At 39.6% G+C, this 25,348-nt stretch overlaps 3 protein-coding genes across 4 annotated transcripts; 2 read left to right on the forward strand and 1 right to left on the reverse strand.

The window, feature by feature from the left end:
- The first annotated feature begins 1,943 nt into the window (after positions 1-1,943).
- On the forward strand, positions 1,944-6,329 carry orai1b (ORAI calcium release-activated calcium modulator 1b). The gene is made up of 2 exons (XM_021602671.3): positions 1,944-3,058; positions 3,293-6,329. Exons 1-2 carry the CDS (start codon positions 2,945-2,947, stop codon positions 3,851-3,853), a joined length of 675 nt encoding a protein of 224 aa, XP_021458346.1. The 5' UTR covers positions 1,944-2,944; the 3' UTR covers positions 3,854-6,329.
- morn3 (MORN repeat containing 3) lies at positions 6,328-13,287 on the reverse strand. Of its 2 annotated transcripts, none has more exons than XM_021602670.3 (6): positions 13,043-13,287; positions 11,438-11,584; positions 7,744-7,901; positions 7,440-7,599; positions 6,658-6,842; positions 6,328-6,518 (listed from the first exon to the last, which is right to left on the reverse strand). In XM_021602670.3, the coding sequence occupies exons 2-6, from the start codon at positions 11,580-11,582 to the stop codon at positions 6,456-6,458; spliced, it is 711 nt and encodes a 236-aa protein (XP_021458345.2). In that variant the 5' UTR covers positions 11,583-11,584; positions 13,043-13,287; the 3' UTR covers positions 6,328-6,455. The 2 variants fall into 2 exon arrangements, with proteins under 2 accessions (XP_021458345.2, XP_021458344.2); XM_021602669.3 differs by lacking the exon at positions 13,043-13,287 and adding an exon at positions 11,939-12,324.
- LOC100653458 (transmembrane protein 120B) lies at positions 12,294-19,855 on the forward strand. Its single transcript, XM_021602667.3, has 12 exons — positions 12,294-12,487; positions 13,378-13,496; positions 13,626-13,742; positions 13,837-13,896; positions 13,994-14,089; positions 14,187-14,276; positions 14,400-14,465; positions 14,621-14,682; positions 14,826-14,918; positions 18,280-18,344; positions 18,667-18,735; positions 19,134-19,855. Exons 1-12 carry the CDS (start codon positions 12,425-12,427, stop codon positions 19,248-19,250), a joined length of 1,017 nt encoding a protein of 338 aa, XP_021458342.1. The 5' UTR covers positions 12,294-12,424; the 3' UTR covers positions 19,251-19,855.
- Positions 19,856-25,348: the final 5,493 nt, after the last annotated feature.

Consider the following 25,348-nt stretch of genomic DNA (forward strand, 5'->3'; position numbering starts at 1 on the left):
ATCTGACCAGAGCACCTTCTTCCACATGTTTGGTGTGTCTCCCAGGTGGCTTGTGGCAAACTTTAACTGACACTTTTTATGGATATCTTTAAGAAATGGCTTTCTTCTTGCCACTCTTCCATAAAGGCCAGATTTGTGCAATATACGACTGATTGTTGTCCTATGGACAGAGTCTCCCACCTCAGCTGTAGATCTCTGCAGTTCATCCAGAGTGATCATGGGCCTCTTGGCTGCATCTCTGATCAGTCTTCTCCTTGTATGAGCTGAAAGTTTAGAGGGACGGCCAGGTCTTGGTAGATTTGCAGTGGTCTGATACTCCTTCCATTTCAATATTATCGCTTGCACAGTGCTCCTTGGGATGTTTAAAGCTTGGGAAATCTTTTTGTATCCAAATCCGGCTTTAAACTTCTTCACAACAGTATCTCGGACCTGCCTGGTGTGTTCCTTGTTCTTCATGATGCTCTCTGCGCTTTTAACGGACCTCTGAGACTATCACAGTGCAGGTGCATTTATACGGAGACTTGATTACACACAGGTGGATTGTATTTATCATCATTAGTCATTTAGGTCAACATTGGATCATTCAGAGATCCTCACTGAACTTCTGGAGAGAGTTTGCTGCACTGAAAGTAAAGGGGCTGAATAATTTTGCACGCCCAATTTTTCAGTTTTTGATTTGTTAAAAAAGTTAGAAATATCCAATAAATGTCGTTCCACTTCCTGACTGTGTCCCACTTGTTGTTGATTCTTCACAAAACAATACAGTTTTATATCTTTATGTTTGAAGCCTGAAATGTGGCAAAAGGTCGCAAAGTTCCAGGGGGCCGAATACTTTCGCAAGGCACTGTAACTGTTAAATTCTACAACCACCTAAAAGGAAGTGATTCCCAAACCTGCCATAACAAGCCATCACTTACAGAGAGATGAACCTGGAGAAGAGTCCCCTAAACAAGCTGGTCCTGGGTCTCTGTTCACAAACATAAACAGACCTCACAGAGCCCCAGGACAGAAACACAGTTAGACCCAACCAAATCATAAGAAACAAAAAGATAATTACTTGACACATTGGAAAGAATTAACAAAGAAACAGAGCAAACTAGAATGCTATTTGGCCCTAAACAGAGAGTACACAGTGGCAGAATACATGACCACTGTGACTGACCCAAAATCAAGGAAAGCTTTGGCTATGTACAGACTCAGTGAGCATAGCCTTGCTATTGAAAAAGATTGCCGTAGGCAGATGTGGCTCTCAAGAGAAGACAGGCTATGCGCACACTGCACACAAAACGAGGTGGAAACTGAGCTGCACTTCCTAACCTCCTACCAAATGTATGACCATATTAGAGACACACATTCTTCAGATTACACAGACCCACAAAGAATTCGAAAAAAAAACAAATCAAATTTTGATAAACTACCATAGCTATTGGGTGAAATACCACAGTGTACTATCACAGCAGCAAGATTTGTGACCTGTTGCCACAATTAAACGGCAACCAGTGAATAACAAACACCATTGTAAATACAACACATATTTATGTTGATTTATTTTCCATTTTTACTTTAACTATTTGTACAATTTCAATTTGAATTCAATTGAATTGAACACCTCACTTTGACCATTTACTCCCCCTAGCAGAACTGGTTAGACTGTTTTCATGTTTCCTAGAGTATTGGTAACTGTGCTAAAACCGGCGTTGACCGTTCTTAAATTCATCAGTATTCTGTGCTCTGGCACACTCTAGACGCGAGTGCTCTAAAATCGGAATAGATAGCCAGAGCGAATTTACGAACGCACCCTATAACTAAACACATGTTGCTTTCACAATTTAACATGCTTCTACACCTGCATTGCTTGCTGTTTGGGGTTTTAGGCTGGGTTTCTGTAGAGCACTTTGAGATATCAGCTGATGTACGAAGGGCTATATAAATAAATTTGATTTGAACATTGGCGGAACAGCACCCCAGGGAGGCTACTGCAATCTCACTCTACCCGTGACGTTAAAGTAATAACATGAAAAAAAGCGTGCTATTTAAAACAAATACGAATTGGTATCATTTTTATTGGGGAAGATTGAGTAAGCGTGTGTCAGACTGTTTGCTTGGAATGATTTGTAGCTATCGTCTCAATCTTTGCATGAGAGTGCATCCGAAAACACGCGATACCGTAAAGTGTTTGCGCACTCAAATTCATGAGGACACAGATTGATGGATTGACTGCGTTTTGCAAGTGTCGGCTCACTTGGCCTCATTGTCTCAGTGCATATCTCATATACCCAAGTGTTGCATGAGTCGGGAAAAACTTTTGTCTTGATCAAATTACAATAAAACCGATAGACTTCACTCTTTTCTTTCGATCTATCATTCGGGTCAGTCGACGTGCGTCTACCAGTTCTGACATGTTCTCTCTAAACCACGAAGACCCCTTCGAGAGGCCAGAGAAAACACCTCCTGGGTGATCATCGTCAAAATCTTCCTTCATCATGGGGTCAAGTAAGCTTGGTGACATTTTGCACAAGTGGCCCTACATGAAAAACAATGACCGTAATCTAATCATTGTACGAACTAGAAAGAGTTTTGTGGTGAATTAGGTAACTACCTTGTTTGTATGATCAACTATAGCAATAACTCACTTATTTTACATAGGCAGACTTGTTCCAAGTTTATGTATCTTTACCGCAATGGTTTATGGGTAATCCGGGGGTGCAGCCAGCCATCCAGCTCGATCGAAACGGCGGTGCGGAAGAAGTGGACGTTAAAGGTAAACAGGAATACTAGCGAGAATCGATAGAATGGACCTCAACCGATAATTTTTGTACATCGATGTCAGTGGACACCGAGGATGTTACTATCTAGGCTAGCTAATGCCAATTGTTGAACAGCCACATAGGCTACGAGTCAAACAACAATCAGCCCGTTCAGTCTATTCAATTTCAGCAGTGCAATGAGTCTGAACGAACATTCGTTGCAAGCACTGTCGTGGAGGAAGCTTTACTTGAGTCGAGCAAAACTGAAGGCTTCCAGTCGAACGTCTGCTCTACTGTCTGGGTTCGCTATGGTAAGGAATAAACTGGCCCAAAGTCAGATGCATAGCAGCAGAGGCAATTATTTGATGTGCATAGCATGAGGACCAGCATCATCCAAAACCAGAAACGTTATGTATTAATCATGTATGGATTTCTTGCACTCCCTAGTTTAAAAAAAAAAGAGTTCTGCTTCATTTTGGAAGGTCATGTTCCAGACAGCCTGTCTTGTATGCTTATTCCACAATGTTCTTCCCCCCTTCTCTCAGGTAGCAATGGTGGAGGTTCAGTTGGACACAAGCTATCCATACCCACCTGGTCTCCTCATTGCCTTCAGTGCCTGCACCACAGTGTTGGTGGCTGTTCACCTCTTTGCCCTGATGGTTAGTACCTGCATCCTGCCTAACATCGAGGCAGTCAGTAATGTTCACAACCTCAACTCGGTGAAGGAGTCTCCACATGAGAGAATGCACCACCACATAGAGCTGGCCTGGGCCTTCTCGACAGTCATTGGCACCCTGCTCTTCCTGGCTGAGGTGGTGCTCCTCTGCTGGGTCAAATTTTTACCCATTAGGCCTAAGAACCACAACCCCAACAATGGGACCATATCTGCAGGTGTGGCTGCTGCCATCACCTCCACCTCCATCATGGTGCCTTTTGGCCTGATATTTATAGTCTTTGCTGTACATTTCTACCGTTCCCTTGTCAGCCACAAGACAGACAGGCAGTTCCAGGAGCTGGAGGAGTTATCCAACCTGACCAGGCTGCAGAATGAGCTGGACGGTAGAGGAGAGTCCCACTTGCAATCCCCCAGCTCTCATTTCCCATAAAGACTGACCTCTCGTTGATAATGTCTATTTCAAGCCAATCCTTTGTTGCCAATAGTTATACATTTCTATTAAAACGCTACATAATCTGCTCATAATTTCAAAACATTTGAGATGTTACTCACCATTTCCAAATATTCACATTTCTAGAGATTTTTAAAAATTATTTTTCAAAGAATGATTCCAGACAGTGTTACTTTTTAACTGTGAAACTATACCAGTTAACACAGTCTTAAAGATGCACTCTAACCAATCGCAGCGCTCCAATGGATAGCACCTGTCAGCAATTCCAACACCACGGATAAGCTCATATTTGAAACACATGAAAGCCATTACAAAAACAGAATTTCTATCCAAAAACAAATAGTTTTAAATGACTTTACAATTGAAAAGTGCGCAGGTACTTGCTACTGTGATTCCTGAAATGCAGAGCCTGTTTAATTATTTTACTAATTCAAAATTATACTTTAGTTACATTGTTTGCTAACTCAGCTGCTTAACTAGCTCTGTCTTATTGACCACCCAATATTGCAGTTAATAACTTTTTTTATATATATATATAAAAAAAAAGCTAAATTAGCCATGCTAGAATACAACTCTCATCTGCTGTCGACATCAGGATACGATTTAAGAGCACTAGTTGGCTCCAAAAGTGGTTAGTAACTTTGGCTGCATGCTGACGGTGCATTCAAAGCCGTCCAGTGGCTAGCCACACTACAACCTTCATTTGACCAGGTTCCCATGAAGCAATTGCAATGACAGTCAACCACAACATACCCGAGAGTCTCCTGACTTGCACGGGGTAGTCTGTGTTTCATTTCATTGTGTATTAAAAACACAGTTTGTCATTGTGAGGGGATTATGCCAGTGGTTCGAAGGGGGAATTGGGCTTCCTGGGAAAACGTGGTCCAAGGTTGCAACAGTAACCAAGGGGGCCGGGGGCTTAGCAAAGGGTCATTTGGATTCGTAACATACCACACAAATTGCTCAATCTTATGAAATCATACAAATTGCTATATTTGTAACATATCACACAAAATGGATGACATAGCACACAATTGGATGAAGTCGTACACAAAAAACGGGTAGCACTTTTGTCTCGTGACCAGCACTTTCAAAACTACTGGCTAAAGTTATACAAATGTTTGAGAATGCATCTTTCACTGGCATTTGGAGCATTTAGGCCAGTTTTTTTTTTTTTTTTTTTACCTTACAGGTAATGGTAGGAGGGGGCTAAAGAGGCCTCTCATTAAAAGGATAGTTCACCCAAATTACAAAAGGACGCTGTTTTCCTTACCCTCTAAGCAGCCCAAGGACAAGGTATGAAAACAATCTATGCTTTGGTGTCCCTGGCACTGTTTCCACATGTTAACTTTTTAGCATTTGTGGCACAAATCACATTGATGGGTCGATATTAGCAATTTTCGCGCATCGTGTCCAAATCATAAGAAAGTATCTAAAATTGGTAGTAAAGCTCAAAAGTCACTTAGAAGTTTTGAACATGATGTGCAAAAAATGACTTGAATGGGATTTGTGCCTCAAATGCTAAAACGTTAGCTTGTGGAAACAGTCCCAGGGAAATTAAACCAAAGACTGGATTGCTGTCATACCTTGTCCATAGACTGCTTAAAGGGTAAGGAAACCAATATGTCATTCTGTAATTTGGGTAAACTATCCCTTTAACTACTATATTGTGACACGGTGGCTTGCCTCATTGTATTCTATGAGCACCAATGAATGGGCACGTACCTCTGCCCAGGCGTTGCTGATGCATGCCAGATCTTACAATGCCTGGATAGGTATTTTAAGTACCAGCTAACCACATATGTTATAACAATCTGGTGTCCGAAGGCGCAGTCGACGATGGGGCACACAACCATTGGTTGATGCATGCAACGTCTGACCAGCAGAACGCGACCATTGTCTTACTTCTGTCAGTTCTGTATTCAACCTAAGGTTCAGGTTTCAATTCATGTTTGAGAGATTAAATGTAATCAGCCTGTTTAAGTTATTTTTAGTCTAATCGGTTGGCCAAATGTTGCTGCATAAACTCTACAAAAAGTGTTTTCATAGTTGTAACCTGTGGTATTGAAATAGCATTTTGTACCATGATTATTTGGTCGGAAAATATGAATTTGTGACTAGAAAAGTGTCAAGTTATTTTCACTGCTGCTTAAACAGTGAATACAGAGATTAACTGCACATATTCTTTCTAAACACAATTGGCTTTGTAAAAGTGTTATCTGTTGCTTTCATTTTCTGTTCAAAGTGCACCCTTTGTGACTTGTTTGTTTGTACACTGAGTGGGTTGGTCTTGGCAAATGTAACTGTTTACTTTTAGTTTTGCTTCTAGGAATGTGTTTGTAATACCTCGAGTTGCCACTGGGGAATGATATCCAGATGGCACCATGATCTCATTACAAGTCAAATCATGTTCAGTGGTCCCGTTTCATAGAAGTAAAATTACTCAAATCTTCCTCATGATGATGTGCTCTCTTTATTTGTTACATGATGGCATTTAACAGCATGGTAAGTGAGCATGGTGTCCAGAGATCAGCAGAGATGGAGCACTTTAGGGTGTTCTGATGTTCTTCTTTGGCTTGTCCTATTCACTGTGGTATGTTGATTGTGTTTCCATTAAAACTGATCTCACATCCAACAGATGTACCTTTAAATAGAGAAAAGGGGGAGACCTCACCATACAGTGAATTGATATTCACATAAGCAGGTAACGTGGCTTGGCTCAACACTTGCAACACCCGGTAAAGACAAACCTCTTAAAACACTTCAAAAGACAAAGTATGTACCTTAGGAATTGGGTATATTGTTGGTGTTGGTGCCTCATCTCTTCCAAAGTCAGAGACTGTTCCACATTTGGCCACTCCATCCACCCAGAAGCCCTCATAAAGCTGACCTTTGTCCAGGTAAAAGAACTTTCCATGCCCATTCTTCTTCCCATACTTCCAGTTGCCTTCATACCTGTTTTCATTTGCTTCAAAACAAATGAGAGAAGTCGCAACCTGACATACTGTATATAGTCTACGGCTAAATCCATTCAAACCCACACAGAATTAATTAAAACCAAATTACAACTTTTTTTTCACAAAAAAACCCATTGTATTATCGAATCACTGTTGGCACAGTAGTAAGACTTGTGTGCAATATTGATGTCTTAGTGTTTCATTGAATTACATCCATATTGTCAAAGTACTCTAATGAAGATGCAATAAAATGTAGTCTACAATTACTTCATCTTTCTCACCCATCCACTGCACACTCTGGAAATCAACTTTTTTTTTGTCTTCCACACACCCCTGACAAGTCATTACTTTTTTTTTTTTTTAAATGGTTATTTTTTTCAAATGTAACCTTTTTAACTACGCAAGTCAGAACATTATCTTATTTACAATGACGGCCTACCGGGGAACAGTGGGTTAACTGCCTTGTTCAGGGGCAGAACGACAGATTTCTTGTCAGCTCGAGGATTCAATCCGGCAACCTTTCGGTTACTGGCCCAACGCTCTAACAACTAGACTACCTGCCGCCCCAGTCATGAGATAGTCTTAAATGTAAAATAATGTGCCCTTACCGAGACGAAGCATGCCCTGTCCGTGATGTTTGTTTTTCAGCCATTCTCCCTCATATATGTCCCCATTGTCATAATACATCCTGCCCCAGCCACTCCTCTGATCCTCACTCCATTCTCCCTCATAGCAGGCAGTGTCACTGTAGAAGTAGGTCCCAAACCCCTAAGGTAGATGAGAAGACATAGAAACCTGCCCTTGTTTCACTGAGGCCAGGTGTCTTATAATAAATGAAGAAATAGAATAGGCCTAGGTTTACATTATTTACATTTTTAGCCTAACAAAACAAACATTGTCCTGTGTACATACATGCTTTTTGTCATTTTCCCATCCACCTGAGTATTCCCTTGAATACTCATTGGTTACAGACAGGAGTTTGCTATAGGTCCCATATCCATAACGTTTGCCATATTTCCAGTCTCCATCATAAATGGCCCCGGGCTTCTTCCAAATTTGAGTTCCTTTGCCTAGAAAAATTAAAGGAACAGTGAGAAAAGCTACCCACATATTGATTACAGATTTTTTTTTTAAATAGGTCTAGCTGGTAACAAATTAAGTGATGACCAATACTATTGAAGTTATAGTGGGAAAGAAAAAAAGTTATCTACAGTACCTGACAACTTTGGACACACCTACTCAATCCAAGGTTTTTCTTTATTTTTTACTATTTTCTACATTGTAGAATAATAGTGAAGACATCAAAACTATGAAATAACAGATATGGAATCATGTAGTAAGCAAAAAAGCGTTAAACAAATCAAAATATTTTATATTTGAGATTCTTCAAAGTAGCCACCCTTTACCTTGATGACAGCTTTGCACACTCTTGGTATTCTCTCAACCAGCTTCATGAGGTAGTCACCAAAACCATCAAGCACTATGATGAAATTGGCTCTCATGAGGACTGCCACATGATTGATTTGATTTGATTAGGATCTTTTTTAGTCCTCATTTGGACTAATCTTCCAAGAGTCCTTAAACATTAAAATACAATTTATAATACGATCACATTTTTACATATAACACACTGCTACAAACAGACATAATACACTAACATATTGACCCGATTAATACCCTAACAGTCTAACAAGATAGATTGATTCTTCATCGACCATAGTCCAGCACAACTTTCCTATGTATTATATTTAAATGGTTTTAAAGTATTGTTTGAATTTATATATTGAAAGGTTTCTGGTTTGCTCAGCTAAATTATTCAATTTCTTTATTGGTCTAAATCGAAATGTTATTTTGCCTATTTCTCTTTTCTGTCTGGATAACACAATCTATTCCTATTATTTACTGAATGTCTGTCTCTTACCAACATTCTCTTTTGTCCAAATTATTTAATGATCCACTAAATCAAATGCTTCACTAAAATCTAAAAATAGTACTCCACAAAGCTGCCATTATCCATAGCATTGAGCCAATGGTCAGTCATGTCAACCAATGCAGTGGTAGTGGAATGGTTTTTGCGATAAGCATGCTGATTGGCTGTAATCAGATCATTTTTTTCCATGTACTCCCATATTTGTCGACTCGCAATACCCTCCAATATCTTACTGAGTGAAGAGAGCAGACTGATTGGTCAACTACTGGGAGGAGTAATTGTTTTGTTTTTTTGCTGTCTTTCAGGATAGAACACAGTTTAACATGCTTCCATACATTTGCAAATGTCCCCTTTTCCAGTGACCAATTAAATATGTATTTCAGTGGAGCTGCTATCTGGGGAGCAGCATAGCGAAGTAAAAAATTGTCCATAAGATCATAACCTGTAGATTTACCATTGGGTAATGACTTCAATAGGTTTAACACCTCTACTGAAACCATTTGTAGACTAAAAGAGCATGTTTTTTTGCTCATAATATGATCATCAATCCATTGGACAATAGCTTGTTTGGAAGAATGGGTGTTTACATTATCACTCAGTAAATACATTTTCTTTGTAAAAGAAACTGCAAAATTATTGGCAATATCAGCTGGTTTTGTTATTGTTCTCCCATCAATCTCCACACTAGATGGGTATGATGAAATAGATGTATCAAGTAAGCCCTTCACTGTATTCCATACCTTTTTACAACCACTAAAAGCATTTTTGTAAAATAACGTTTTTTTCTTACGATTTAATTTAACTGCATAATTACGTAATGTTCTATAATTATGTTCATCAATTTCTAGTTTAGATATGGCTGCTAAGAATTTTGCCATATTTCTTTGAGAAAATGCTTCACCCAGTTCCTCATCAATCCATGGAGATTGACGAACCTCAACTGTACTCTTTCTTACTGGTGCATGATGGTCCATTACCTCAGTGAGCAAATCAATAAGCATTCAGTAGCGTGATTTAAATCATCCTCTAGATAAATCAGCGCCCAGGGTACAGCAGCCAAATCATTTTGAAATAGCTCATGATTAAATTTTTAAAAATGTATCATGACCACAATCCTTTGGGGTTTCTTTGGAACATTGGTGTTCATGGTAATGGCCACAATATTATGGTCTGTCCAGCCCACTAGCATTGATCTGGCTTTTAAGCATTGCAATGGTATATTACAGAAGATCAGATCAATGCTATCTGAACGATGACCCAACTTAGTTGATGATCTAGTGGTATCATTAACCATTTGTTTCAAACCACAGTTCTCGGCATATCTCATCAATTTAGTTATATTTTAATTATTATGATCCTTCCAATTTATATTAAAATCACCCAAGATAAATACATCTCTGTTACTATCTGTGGCCTGGTCAAACCCAGTGCATAAGTCATCCAGATAGGACACCTTAGAGCTAGGCCTATACACACAACCTACCAATATGGGTGCCTGGTGAGGCAGATGTACTTGAGCCCATAGTGCCTCTATTTGACATACATTAAGGTAATCGCTCCTTTCAGAAGGTATATGATTCTGAATGTACAGTGCTACACCCCCACCATTCCTATTTCTGTCCCTTCTAAGTAAACTATATCCATGAATGTTAATTTGCCCATCATTTACAGATCAGGAAAGGAAGACCCAGAATTACCTCTGCTGCAGAGGATAAGTTCATTGGAGTTACCAGCCTCAGAAATTGCAGCCAGAATAAATGCTTCACAGAGTTCAAGTAACAGACACATCTCAACATCAACTGTTCAGAGGAGACTGCGTGAATCATGCCTTCATGGTCGAATTTCTGCAATGAAACCACTACCAAGGACACCAATAAGAAGAGACTTGCTTGGGCCAAGAAACACGAGCAATGGACATTAGACTGGTGGAAATCTGTCCTTTGGTCTGAGGAGTCGAAATTTGATGACTTCTTGGTTACAACCGCTGTGTCTTTGTGAGATGCAGAGTAGGTGAACAGATGATCTCCACTTGTGGTTCCCACCCTGAAGCATGGAGGAGGAGGTGAGATGGTGTGGGGGTGCTTTGCTGGTGACACTGTCTGTGATTTATTTAGAATTCAAGGCACTTAACCAGCATGGCTACCACAGAATTCTGCAGCAATATGCCATCCCATCTGGTTTGCGCTTAGTGGGACTATAATTTGTTTTTCAACAGGACAATGACCTAACACACCTCCAGGCTGTATTTGGGCTATTTGACCAAGAAGGAGAGTGACGGAGTGCTGCATCAGATGACCTGGCCTCCACAATCACCTGACCTCAACCAAATTAAGATGGTTTGGGATGAGTTGGACCGCAGAGTGAAGGAAAAGCAGCCAACAAGTGATCAGCATATGTGGGAACTCCAAGACTGTTGGAAAAGCATTCAGGTGAAGCTGGTTGAGAAAATGCCAAGAGTTTATTATTCTACAATATAGAAAAAAATAAAGACAAACACTTGAATGAGTAGATGTGTCCAAACCTTTGACTGGTACTGTATGTTCTTATAATCTGTTGAAAGATTATTATTTTTAAATTGGAGAGAACCAATCACAGCCCATGTGTCTGAATGGTGACACAGTAAGCCTAGGCCTAATACTTGGTGTGTGGAAAATCTATGTCATGCTACAGTAGTACCATGCTTCTTGCTGTCCAGCCAATCCCCGGTGTATTCATCTCCATTGACTGAATAAACAGTGTGTCGCAGTCCACACTTTTGTGCCTTTCTGTCCCATAATTTTGACAGGGGCTCCACTTTTCGAGGTTTCTTCAGATGAGGCATGGCTGTAAGCAGAACATACATGATTTTCAAACATTGTTTATTAACTTAAAGGCATAATCCTTAATCAATTTACAGCATAACTGCAGCCCCACCACCAACTGGTTTGGAGGATGCTGTAGAAATAAATGTATCTGGTAACCACTAGACTACAGCTATGGATGCAAAGACTTGACAGTCCATTCATGGAACAGGTAGTTGAAAATAGTTTATCATTTGAAGCTAGCTATAACCAAAACTGAAACAAAATAAGAACATTTCGCAGATTATGCCAACAAAGTTAGCTAGCTAGCTAGCAAATGTGAAATTTTTATACATTACTTTTACAGCTAAAAATAATTGATTAACTCAAATTGTACCTCGTATGTGTCCAAGCGAACGACTCCTATTAGCTCAATCCACTTGTCTTTTAAATTTTCAAAGTGAAGTCAAATTTAACATTAGGTCAACATAGCTGGTTAGCTAGCTAGGTGGTAAAAGACAAGCGAGGCAACAATTACCAAGCGTCCTATCCCCATAGCAACCAACTTGCATAGATGTACAAATACTAGATTTCGTTCGGGCTGAGAAACTTTCTCTTTGTAAATGTGTCATTATATTGCCCTCAAAATCATTATTCAAAACATTCATACAAATGCAGTTCTGTTTATGAAAATGTTACTGTAGTAGGGGTTCCTGTCTAGTAAGTTTGTTTCTGCACTTAGAACAAGTGACGACACAGATGTACATTTTTCAGTAGTAGGCGTTCAGACGCATGCGCTCTAAATGAAATAAGAAAATAATCGTGGACAGCTGCACTGTCCGTTCTGTACAGTGGGAGTCGGCGAGTGCCGCTTACTGACACAATGTCACTGCAAAGGTGTCAAACTGAATGGGGAGAAATTGACCAAGAATATCAACAGTTACAGGTAGGCCTATGTGAAGCCAGTTTGATAACTAGCTAGGTGCGTGGCATGAAGTGGACTACCGCCAGTTCAGAAAGAGAGGTTGGAAGATAACTGATATAACGTTACTATTGTCAGCTCAGCTAGCTTTCTAGCTAGTTTAGCTAACCCAGCCAACATGGCTAGAAGCTAGCTAGCATACTAACTTGATAAAGGGTATTTTTGTACACAACATCAGGTATTTTTGTACACAATATGTTGTATTTAGGAACTTTCCAATATAACTAATTCGTATACTGTGGTATCTGCAAGTCAAATTTACTTAAAGTGGTACAGCTAGCTTTTAATATCCGCACATTTGAACAATGAATGGCGAATGTTAGCTAACGTTAAATATCTAGCAATAATAACGTTCGCCTGTTATAGTCCTTATAACCAGCAAGCTAGCAAGCCAACTCCGATTAATAACAATGATTAGGTAACGTTAGTTGTGTTTAAGTGAAATCCACCAAGTTTTCACTTCGGCGCAGTTAAATCAGTCAACCAATGCGGATAAGTAGCAAATAAATGTCACTTAACTCCGGGTGTAGTCGTGTCTTCCTCCCCTCTTAACGTTATTTCCTTCTTAATTGCTACCATTTGAAACGACTGGATAGGTTTCAATGATATTGTAATATTGCCTTCCATCCACTTGTCATATACTGCTAGATCAAGGACCATAGAGAGAGGAAAGAAAGAAAGTAAGCCACTGAGACAGCCTCAAACTGCAAGAATAAAAGAGGGGATCTGTCCAAGACCTTATCCATCACGGCTTGTCTAAATTTGGACTTTGAAAATAATTGCCTGACCGTTATCAACATATTTGAGTACTGGTGAGCAATGTGCAGTCATTTGCTTTCCATTCTTATTTCTAGGAAACTCACAAAGTGTACAGACAGAAGCTCGATGAGCTCACCAACCTCCAGGCAACATGCAGCATTGCCATTAGTAAACAGAGGAAGGGTCTAAAAGACCTCCGGAACAGTCTGCGCAAGTAAGTAGCCTATTATTAGTGCTGGCAGCTTGCAGTTATTGACAAAGAATGGTCCATCCAGTCTTGTTTTCCTGTACCAAAGGTTCTCATAATTAGGACCTGAGCATTTAGTGTGTTGTTCTCTTACAGATGTACAAAAACAAGCGATGAGAAAGAAACAGAACTGATCAAAGACATCCAAATGCAAATTAAAGACAAAGAACATTTCTTCTTTGATATGGAAGCCTATTTGCCAAAGAAGAATGGGTCAGTGTATTTGAGGACATGGTTATTTTTTGGTTGGTTACAGATTTGACGCAGTTTGTCATTAGAGGGTGTAAAAGTATGTGTCTCTTTTCAGATTGTACTTAAATTTGGTCCTTGGCAATGTGAATGTCACACTCCTCAGCAACCAGGCTAAGTAAGTGTGTTGCTTCAGCTTTACAGAATATCTGTATTCAGTCACATCTGTTTGGTTGCTGCATCTAATTCCTTGTTGTATCTTTTCGCTCGAGCAGATTTGCCTACAAAGATGAATATGAGAAGTTCAAGCTTTGCATGACAATAATCTTGATGTTTGCTGCCATAACCTGTCTCTTCTTGTTCAATTACCGGTGAGTTGGTTATATTATACATTTTGATGTTTCCTCATTGCATCTTTTAATGTTTTGTTAAAGCAAGGTAGTTGTAAATGTCTGTTTTTTGTTTCAGTGTCACAGATGAAATCTTCAACTTCTTGCTGGTTTGGTACTATTGCACTTTGACCATAAGGGAAAGCATCCTCATGAGCAATGGGTCCCGGTGAGCTACTAAGCTTTTTATGTGACCGAATTATTTATTTACTCCGTGAGATTCAAATAATAGACTAGCATGTTGACCTAGTTCTGCTGCTTTATTCTAATTCCACTCAATGTGTCCTTTCAGGATCAAAGGGTGGTGGGTCTCCCATCATTACGTCTCTACCTTCCTATCAGGTGTAATGCTTACCTGGTAAGTCCTTTTTATTTATTTTCAACTTTGAACACTTTCATGAATTGCTGTCGGTCAAAATCGATTGGCAGTTATCCTCAAAGGTTGCTTGACGAGCAGTTTGATAAATGTTATTAGATTGCCTGTATTGATTGGTTCCTCTTTTCTTCTCAAAGGCCAGAGGGGTCCATGTATCAGATGTTCAGAAGTCAATTCCTTGCCTTCTCCATTTATCAGAGTAAGCATCTACTTTCTCATTTTATCTTCATGTGTTGAGTTTTTTGAAAAGAAGTCGCACAATGTAAGTCCATGTCATTACTCATATGATTGATTGTAAAAGTATTTGATTCATTTGTTGAAATTCATCCCTGTGTTTTTCAGGCTTTGTGCAGTTTCTTCAATATTACTACCAAAGTGGCTGCTTATACAGGTTACGAGCTTTGGGGGAAAGAAATCAGTTGGACCTCACAGTGGGTATGATGAGTTCCTTTTCAGTTAAGACAGTTTCTAAGGCTTGCTTATTGGTTATGACTTGGGAAAGCTTTTGAACCATTAAGTCACAACCAAAATTATTGGCACCCTTGATAAAACATTTTTTTTAAAGGCGGTCTAAAATAAATAATACAAATACTGAGCTATATTGTATGCTAAAAAAAAATAGAACATTGTGTGTTTGCATTTGTTGGATGACATGAAAATAGAGCTCTTTGGCCACGCACGCCATGCGCATATACAGAAAAAAAATCCATATCTACTGTAAAATATAGTGGGGGGGTTTGCTTCATTAAACTGTCGCCAGCAGCACAGTTAAGTCACCAACGCTCTAGTTAACATTGTGAAAAGCCTAACCAGCTCTGCTAGGTCAAGTAAAATGGTCAGAGTGAGGTGTTCTCTCAGTTACGTCTGGAAGTAGCAAGCAAGCTAGCTAACTTTACCCAGTTAACTTGGGAGGTCAGAACGTTCAAATAAACCCTATTCCTTGGCCAGAGTGTCCAGTGTGCGCTCAAACACTTCAAGAGCAAAACGCTCTGAATTTATGAACGGACAATCTGACAACGCTTTGAATTTACGAACGCCCAGGGCACTCCAGCGTGAATTTACGAATGCATCATAATAATCTGGAACTATTCTCTATGGGGGAATGGTCTCTTAAGATCCCTTCCAATGTGGTCTCCAATCTCATAAAACATTTTAGAAAAAGGCTCTGTGCCGTTATCCTCGCAAAGGGAGGGTGCATGAGTATTGAAAACACGGGTGCCAATAATTCTGACCCCTATCTTTTTGAGAATAGTTTTTTTATTACTTGTTAAATAAAATATTTCCCTCTGAGCAATTGTATAAAATGATATAATTTTTGCATACAATATCTCATTACTTTCGTCTTTTTTTCTCTCTCTCATCTTGATCAAGGGTGCCAGTAATTTCAGTCATGCCTGTAAATCAAATAACATTTTATTGGTCGCCAACACATGGTTAGCAGATGTTATTACGAGTGTAGCGAAATGCTTGTGCTTCTCGTTCTGACTGCAGTAATATCTAACAGTACTCTAACAATTCCACAACTACCTAATACACACATCTAAGTAAAGGGATGGAATAAGAATATATGGATGACCGAGCGGGCATAGGCAAGATGGTATAGAATACATATACATACGAGAAGAGTAATGCAAGACATTATTAAAGTGACTAGTGATCCATTTATTGAAGTGGCCAATGATTTCATGTCTGTAGGTTGGCAGCAGCCTCTCTGTGTTAGTGATGGTTGTTTAACAGTATGATGGCCTTGAAATAAGCTGTCTCTCGGTCCCAGCTTTGATGCACCTCGCCTTCTGGATGGTAGCGGGGTGAACATGCAGGCCTTCCTATGACACCGGGTGCTGTAGGTGGCATGGAGGGAAGGTAGTTTGCCCCTGTGTGATGCATTATGCAGACCGCACCACCCTCTGGAGAGCCTTGCGTTTGTGCGCGGTGCAGTTGCCGTACCAGGTGGTGATACAGCCCGACAGGATGCTCTTAATTGTGCATCTGTCGAAGTTTTAGGTGTTAAGCCAAATTTCTTTAGCCTCCTGAGGTTGAAGAGGCGCTGTTGCGCCTTCACCACACTCTGTGTGGGTGGACCATTTCTGTTTGTCTGTGATGTGTATGCCGAGGAACTTGAAGATTTCCACCTTGTCCACTGCTGTCCTGTCGATGTGGATAGGGGGGTGCACCCTCTGCTGTTTCCTGAAGTCCACGATCATCTCCTTTGTTTTGTTGACGTTGAGTGCAAGGTTATTTTCCTGATACCACACTCAGTGCCCTCACCTCCTTCCTTTAGGCTCGTCATTGTTGGTAATCAAGCCCACTACTGTAGTGTCGTCTGCAAACTTGATGATTGAGTTGGAGACGTGCATGTCCACGCAGTCATAGATGAACAGGGAGTACAGGAGGAGGCTGAGCACGCACCCTTGTGGGACCCCAGTGTTGAGGATCAGCGAAGAAGTGTTTCCTACCTTCACCACCTGGGGGCAGCCCGTCAGGAAGTCCAGGACCCAATTGCACAGGGCGGGGTTGAGACCCAGGCCCTCAAGCTTAATGATGAGCTTGGAGTGTACTATGGTGTTGAATGCTGAGCTGTAGTCAATGAACAGCATTCTTACATAGGTATTCCTCTTGTCCAGATGGTAAGGGGCAGTGTGATGGTGATTGCGTCATCTGTGGATCTATTGGGGGTGGTAAGCAAATTGAAGTGGGTCTAGGGTGGCAGCTAAGGTGGAGGTGAGTCTCCCAAAGCACTTCATGATGACAGAAGTGAGTGCTACTGGGCGATAGTCATTTAGTTCTGTTACCTTTGTGTTATTGGGTACAGGAACAATGGTGGCCATCTTGAAGCATGTGGGGACAGCAGACTGGGATGGGGAGATTGAATATGTTCGTAAACACACCAGTCAGCTGGTCTGCACGTGCTCTGAGGATGCGGCTAGGGATGCCGTCTTGGCCGGCAGCCTATTGAGTGTTAACACGTTTAAATGTCTTACTCACGTCAGCCATGGAGAGGGAGAGCCTGCAGTCCTTGGTAGTGGGCTGCATCGGTGGCGCAGTATTATCCTCAAAGCAGGCAAAGAAGGTGTTTAGTTTGTCTGGAAGCAAGACGTGGCTGGTTTTCTTTTTGTAGTCTGTGATTGCCTGTAGACCCTGCCACATACGTCTCGTGTCTGAGCCGTTGAATTGCGACTCCACTTTGTCCCTATACCGACATTTCTCTTGTTTGATTGCCTTGCGGTGGGAATAGCTACACTGTTTGTATTCCGCTATATTCCCTGTACAAGACATTTGCATGTGTTTTAATAGTTCTTACAAAGAAGTGGGCCACAAGCAACCCCATGACTGGAAAAATGGGACAAAGGTGGTGTTTTAACCTTGAGCAAGTCTCTACTCTTCCATTTTGAGTGATGTCCCAGTTGTCGGAATGCCCTGCATGAGTTCACACACGTCCTCTTTTAATCAAAGTTTACATTTCTACTGCCCAAAATTCCAATTATGATAGACTGTAGCAAAATATATTTAGTGAAATCTTGCTTACCAGAGGGAGCTAATGGACAACATTTTGCAATCAGTTTGCAGCTGCCCTTTGAACATAGTATTGGTCAAGAGGATAAAGCTTTTGTCCCTCTTGTTTAGCTGTTTTTGATATAGCTTACTTTACTCTACCATGTATTTTAGTCTAATGATTAACCTGTACTCCTGACAAAGCCAGTTGAACTGGATGTAAACATACTGTCTTTCGGGAAGTTTATACATTATTCAATGTTCTGGATTTTCCACCATTTTATTAATTGTTTCTGTTTTGCAGAGGGGTTCCAGTCATGGATGTGGAGAGGGCTCACCTTCCTCTTGCCATTCCTCTTCTTCGGACATGTAAGTCTAACACAACTGTACTAAAATGGTTATCCAGGGATGAGGTCTGAGTGTGTGCCAGCTTGTTTCACACAGACTAGGATGAGGCATTATGGGGGAAGAGAGTGGAGTGGGGAGACTTGAAGAAGTTAAAAGATGGTATTGCAAAATCTGTCACACTTGTAAAATAAGTGTTGCCCAACATGATTGCAAAGCTTACATTTTGTTCCTTATTTCAGCTGTTTATACTTTTACATGTACATACGCCAGCTGCCATGCTTGTGTTCTTGAATAAGGTTTTAGGTCTTAGACTGAACTTTTCTCTCTCCAATCCCATTCACAGTTCTGGCAGCTGTACAATGCTTTGACCCTGTTTCGGTTGGCAGGACATAAAGACTGTAAAGAGTGGCAGGTAAGGACAGAAATACTACCATCCAATCTCTGTAAAATCCCTTGTTTTCATATAGAATACAGTACAACATGCCTCTACATCCACCCCTGTCTCGTTACAAGACTACTCTCTACTCAGTCACAGGCCACATCATCATGATGATGCAAAATATATCAATTTTGTGTCATCATGAAGTAGCTGGTGACACTTTGCTTTTTAAAAGCCCAATATCTTAACTTCACTACTGACATGCCACATTTTTGGAACTGTGTATTAAAATAAAAATAATTTTAAGAATGACACCTGTGATGTCATTGTACTAGATGTCCTCAATGGAAGGTTTAACTTCCAGTGTCAGTAGTCTTGTAAAGATTTTCAGCATAAATGTGATTTCTTTAATGCCTTTTTGTGTATTTCAGGTATTTATGTTGGCACTGACATTTCTTGTCCTATTCCTGGGGAATTTTCTTACCACATTGAAAGTTGTTCGCCAAAAAGTCCAGGAAAACCCAGAGAAAGTGCAAAAGCAAGAGTGAATACAAGTCTAACTACAGCTCAGACTCCCAAGTGGCCAGTGACCATGAAACAAAATGGCACTTTGAAACGCACAATCGATGGGAATATGGACTGCAGGGGGTTTTTGCCAGGAAAAGACGGAGTGAAGAGAACGATGTGTCTCAGCCTTGATGACAGCTGCAACATTAACCAATAACCTTGGCTGAATGTGCTTTTGTTTCCAATAGTTTTGTCGTTGTCCTTGCTACACATGCAATCGCAACACAGAGCGGCCTTCTTCTGGCAGATGAACCACTGCGATCCTGGACCATTTGAGGCTTGATCCTGTAGATTTAGAGTAATTGGACAGACTTATTCATTATGGTGTGGATGTATTTAGGACAGAGCATGAACTACATGTACAGAGATCCACTCTTTAAACTATATGCAACTAAACAAAGACGGGTAGCATTAGGTCATGAGAAGAGGTTAGATTTACCTACAAAGTATATGTACTGTCAATACTTCACACAGCGGTTTTCGGTATGGAATATTTGAATACATCCATGGCACAGCAATTTTCACTGTTCGCAACTACAAGTGTCTCGTTTTGATATATTCTTCAGTAAAGATGCATTGAACTATACAATTCTCCCGGTGTGCTGTTTGAAAGTAAACATGTTTCTTTTCTCTGGATATTGACATGTTGATGCGGGTACATCTTATATAAAGAACTAAAGCCTGCTTTTTATTTTAGCAATGTACCAGCCAGGACTTGTTAACTGATCATAGACATTTACAAACTTTAACAGCAGCCATTTACTACCATTGTTTGGGTTGATTTGGCAACCATAAATTACAGCTGTTCTATTTTTAAATAATACTATTTTAAATAATGAATATACTAATACATGTCAAGGTTTTAGACTAACAAGGATTTTCTTTCCCTTCTGTAATGCACCTTGTTAAACGGAGTTCCTGGAGTCTTAACTTCAGTGGGTTCAGAATTAAGACGAATCCATTTATAAATAATTCCTGTAATCTAGTTCAAAATGATAACCCTTTCAATTAATGATTATTTGAGTCCTGTCCAATTCAGGCTGTGCTGGTTGTTTTGAGTTCACCTTTGTCACCGTATGCTGTGTCTACTTCAAACAGTTGCTGCTATGAGCACTGGTACTTTGAGCAAATAATTGGGAATGTCTTCAGTACAAATGTGCTGGCGTGATCAAGTTCTATAACTCTGACATACCGTATGTATTGTAACGCATCAACTCTGAACTAAGGCAAAATCTCATGAGCTTGTGTATCCCTTTTCAGTGTCCTTTAATTTTGAACTGTAGCATTAGATCTGAACAACTTGGTGACAGCGCTCTCTAATGCCTTCTCTCCCTGTAGCCTGTCACAATTACTTGATTTTTGTTCCATTTGGAATCGATTGTTTTGTTATTGACAAAATCTAAGGTCTTGGATATTAGTCTTGTTTCCGTAAAGAAGAAAAATCCACTCTACGCTTGAAGGGAGCCACTCTTTTTGTTATACTTGTCTGCAAAAGCCTTTTACTGACCATTAGTCCAAAATGTTACATTCTGTTTAACATCAAACTGCCGCAATGCACTACACAACAGCACCTATTTCCTCATATGTCGTGGTATTGGTTTCATGTCATGGATTGTCCCATCATAAGACTGTACCTTGTGCCTAAACGTATCACTGTAACAAGAGTGATTTCATTGATTCTGATTACAGGATGTTATCTGAGAGGCATTTATTTACATTGATATAAGGCCCTGTGTTTTGGAACTAGCAAATATGAATTGATAAGTCATGTAACAAATATCTTTGCTTAGCAAAGAAATATATACATCCGCTTTCACATTTTATTCAGTTGCCTATCTACAGTACTACTGTAGGACATTGCTATGTCAGTGTTTTTTCATAGCAACCACCACTAGTGGGCACTGTCATTAAACTTTAGAAAACTGCAATAGATATTTGTCCAGACTCCAGCTCTGAAAGGAACTGATGTCTATCAGCTTTCAACCACAATAGTAAATAGTTGTAAATTGTCCTGACAATGTAAAAGGTGCAGTCTACTTATCATCCTCTGCAGAAAGGGTAAGTCGCTTACATGAACATGTGTAATGGCAGTGGTGTAAAGTACTCAAGTAAAAATACTTTAAAGTACTACTTAAGTAGTTTTTTTGGAGTATCTCTACTTTACCATTTATGTTTGACTACTTCTACTCCACTACATTCCAAAAGAAAATAGTGTAATTGTTACGCCATACTTTTTCCCTGACTCCCAAAGTTACATTTCAAATGCTTAGCAGGACAGGAACATTTTCAAATTCACACTTATCAAGTGTAGGCCGTCATTGTAAATATGAATTTGTTCTTAACCGACTTGCCTAGTTAAATGTTTTTCTTTAAAAATACCCCTGGTCATCCCCACTGCCTCTGATCTGGTGGGCTCACTGAACATATGTTTTGTTTGTAAATTGTCTTAGCCAGGGGCACACTCCAACACTATATTTTAAATAAAAAAAGAACCATGCTATCTGGTTTGCTTATTTATTACAAGGAATGTGAAGTGATTTTATACTTTTATTTTTGATACTTACAGTACCATTCAAAAGTTTGGACATCTACTCATTAAGGTTTTTCTTTTGACTCTTTTCTACATTGTAGAATAATAGTGAAGACATCAAAACTATGAAATAACAGATGGAATCATGTAACCAAAAAAATGTTTAAAAAAATCTAATATTTTATATTTGAGATTCTTCAAATTAGTCACCCTTTGCCTTGACAGCTTTGCACACTCTTGGCATTCTCTCAACCAACTTTGAGGTAGTTACCTGGAATGCATTTCAATTAACAGGTGTGACATTTTTGGAATTTCTTTCCTTCTTAATGCGTTTGAGCCAATCAGTTGTGTTGTGACAAGGTAGGGGTAGGTATACAGAAGATAGTCCTATTTGGTAAAAGTCCAAGTCCATATTATGGCAAGAACTGCTCAAATAAGCAATGAGAAATGACAGTCCATCATTACTGTTGGAAAAGCATTCCAGGTAAAGCTGGTTGAGAGAATGCCAAGAGTGTACAAAGCTGTCATCAAGGCAAAGGGTGGCACCTTTGAAGATTCTAAAATGTATTTTGAATTTGTTTAACACTTTTTTGGTTACTACATAATTCCATGTGTTACTTCATAGTTTTGATGTCTTCACTATTGTTATACAATGTAGAAATAGTACAAATATAGAAGAAAAAAATACATTTTTGACTGGTACTGTAAATATATTTAAAAACAAATGCTTTTAGACTAACTCAAGTAGTATTTTACTGTGTGACTTCCACTTTTACTTGAGTCATTTTCTGTTTGGGTATTTTTTACTTTTACTCAAGTATGACAACTGGGTACTTCTTCCACCACTGTGTAATGGGCAAACTATTCCTTGAGTGGGTATTTATTTATAGACGACTTCGTGAAACAAATCTTGCCAGGTGATAGTGATCAGTAGAACCAAGCTCTTCCTAGAAATTGAACTGCTAAAGAAAATTACATTCATCCTCTCAATGATGGATGGTGAGACAAGTTTAAATGTTAAGTCCCCTATTTAGGGGACTATGAGCAGTTCTTGGACCGGTTCCGACTGACATTTGTGTGTACGGGCGCTCTGTGAATCGCGCAACATGTACAGGCAGAATTGACGCGTTCCTGTAAGCCAATGATGAGATCATAGAGATCCTATTAAATTCAAATTCTATGGCTGAGATGCAGTAGGTGTAATCTGACACCTAATTTGCATAGAGAAAACACGTCACATTTTCTGGCCTATCCAGACAAGGGATCGATTTCCTCTGCCTGTGAACCTCGCAGCTCAGCTCACAATATGGCATATGAGACGGGAAAGCATCTGCGGCAAAAGCAGTGTCATCTTGCTGTGATGTTCTCAGATGGATTTAGAGATCAACATGAAAAAACGTAGAATTCAAACAAGAGCACTTTTTCTTGGTCACAGGGGGACTAAATCACTTTGTGCTTAAAGCTGAAGTTGTAATGAGTTAGCAGGCATTTGAATGGCGTCTCTGGGCAGAAAGGGTACCAATTTTGTACTGCCACTAAGTACAGTTGAAGTCGGAAGTTTACATACACTTAGGTTGGAGTCATTAAAACTCGTTTTTTAACCACTCCACAAATTTCTTGTTAAGAAACTATAGTTTTGGCAAGTCGATTAGGACATCTATTTTGTTCATGACACAAGTAATTTTTCCAAAAATTGTTCACAGACAGATTACTTAACTTATAATTCACTGTAACACAATTCCAGTGGGTCAGAAGTTTACATACACTAAGTTGCCTATTGCCTTTAAACAGCTTGGAAAATTCCAGAATATTATGTCATGGCTTTAGAAGCTTCTGATAGGCTAATTGACATAATTTGAAACAATTGGAGGCGTACCTGTGGATGTATTTTAAGGCCTACCTTCAAACTCAGTGCCTCTTTGCTTGACATCATGGGAAAATCTAAAAATCAGCCAAGACCTCAGAAAAAAATTGTAGACCTCCACAAGTCTGGTTCAATTTCCAAACACCTGAAGGTACCACGTTCATCTGTACAAACAATATGCAAGTATAAACACCATGGGATCACGCAGCCGTCATACCGCTCAGAAAGGATATGCGTTCCGTCTCCTAGAGATGAACGTACTTTGGTGCGAAAAGTGCAAATCAATCCCGGAACAACAGCCAAGGACCTTGTGAAGATGCTGGAGGAAACAGGTGCAAAAGTATCTATATCCACAGTAAAACGAGTCCTATATCGACATAACCTGAAAGGCCGCTCAGCAAGGTAGAAGCCACTGTTCCTAAACCGCCATAAAAAAGCCAGACTACAGTTTGCAACTGCACATGGGAACAAAGATCATACTTTTTTCAGAAATATCCTCTGGTCTGATGAAACAAAAATAAAACTGTTTGGCCATAATGACCATCGTTATGTTTGGAGGAAAAAGGGGGAGGCTTGCAAGCCGAAGAACACTATCCCAATCATGAAGCACGGGGGTGGCAGCATCATGTTGTGGGGGTGCTTTGCTGCAGGAGGAACTGGTGCACTTCACAAAATAGATGACATCATGAGGAATGAAAATTATGTGGATATATTGAAGCAACATCTCAGGACATCAGTCAGGAAGTTAAAGCTTGGTCACAAATGGGTCTTCCAAATGGACAATGACCCCAAGCATACTTACAAAGTTGTGGCAAAATGGCTTAAGGACAACAAAGTCAAGGTATTGGCGTGGCCATCACAAAGCCCTGACCTCAATCCTATAGATATTTTTCGGCAGAACTGAAAACGCATGTGCGAGCAAGGAGGCCTACAAAACTGACTCAGTTACACCAGCTCTGTCAGAAGGAATGGGCCAAAATTCACCCAACTTATTGTGGGAAGCTTGTGGAAGGCTACCTGAATCAAAGTCAAACAATTTAAAGGCAATGCTACCAAATACTAATTGAGTGTATGTAAACTTCTGACCCACTGGGAATGTGATGAAAGAAATCAAATCTGAAATAAATAATTCTCTCAACAATTATTCTGACATTTCACATTCTTAAAATAAAGTGGTGATCCTAACTGACCTAAGACAGGGAATTTTTACTATGATTAAATGTCAGGAATTGTGAAAAATTGAGTTTAAATGTATTTGGCTAAGGCGTATGTAAACTTCAGACTTCAACTGTATGATCATATTTATTTTCTATTTAGAAGGTGAAATATTATAGTAAGTTATAATTTGATTGTTATTATATTTAGAAAGCATATCAACCATTTCCAGCCCTATTCACCCACTTTTGTTGAATAGGGGAAAAATCATATGATTTGTCATATTTCTATCATATTTGTACTGTGTACATAAGCTTGTGTCCTCAAAAGTGATTATAACTCAGCAATTTCTAACTATTTTTACCGGAAAGGTGAGATTTGAATCTTTCTGGCAGTATAAGCATTTCTTGGTATTGTTTATGGCCCTCTCATGATAAATAATTACTTTTGCTATGTCTATTCAGGCAGAAATCTACATTTTGATATTACATTTAACTGGTTAAAAATAAACTAATATATCACAGACCAGC

Source organism: Oncorhynchus mykiss, chromosome 5, assembly GCF_057628025.1.
Source record: "Oncorhynchus mykiss isolate SJ-2025 chromosome 5, ASM5762802v1, whole genome shotgun sequence".
In the NCBI taxonomy this organism is placed as follows: Eukaryota; Metazoa; Chordata; class Actinopteri; order Salmoniformes; family Salmonidae; genus Oncorhynchus; species Oncorhynchus mykiss.

Excerpts from the sequence above, each read along its gene's own strand:
- orai1b (XM_021602671.3), top strand. The coding sequence starts at position 2,945 with ATGAGTCTGAACGAACATTCGTTGCAAGCACTGTCGTGGAGGAAGCTT. Across the intron at positions 3,059-3,292 it reads TACTGTCTGGGTTCGCTATG|GTAGCAATGGTGGAGGTTCA; the intron begins GTAAGGAATAAA and ends CCCTTCTCTCAG.
- morn3 (XM_021602670.3), bottom strand. The coding sequence starts at position 11,582 with ATGCCTCATCTGAAGAAACCTCGAAAAGTGGAGCCCCTGTCAAAATTA. Across the intron at positions 7,600-7,743 it reads GGGAAAATGACAAAAAGCAT|GGGTTTGGGACCTACTTCTA; the intron begins GTATGTACACAG and ends CATCTACCTTAG. Across the intron at positions 6,843-7,439 it reads ACAGGGCATGCTTCGTCTCG|CAAATGAAAACAGGTATGAA; the intron begins GTAAGGGCACAT and ends TTTGTTTTGAAG.
- LOC100653458 (XM_021602667.3), top strand. The coding sequence starts at position 12,425 with ATGTCACTGCAAAGGTGTCAAACTGAATGGGGAGAAATTGACCAAGAA. Across the intron at positions 14,090-14,186 it reads CTCTTCTTGTTCAATTACCG|TGTCACAGATGAAATCTTCA; the intron begins GTGAGTTGGTTA and ends TTTTTGTTTCAG. Across the intron at positions 14,466-14,620 it reads TCAGGTGTAATGCTTACCTG|GCCAGAGGGGTCCATGTATC; the intron begins GTAAGTCCTTTT and ends TTCTTCTCAAAG.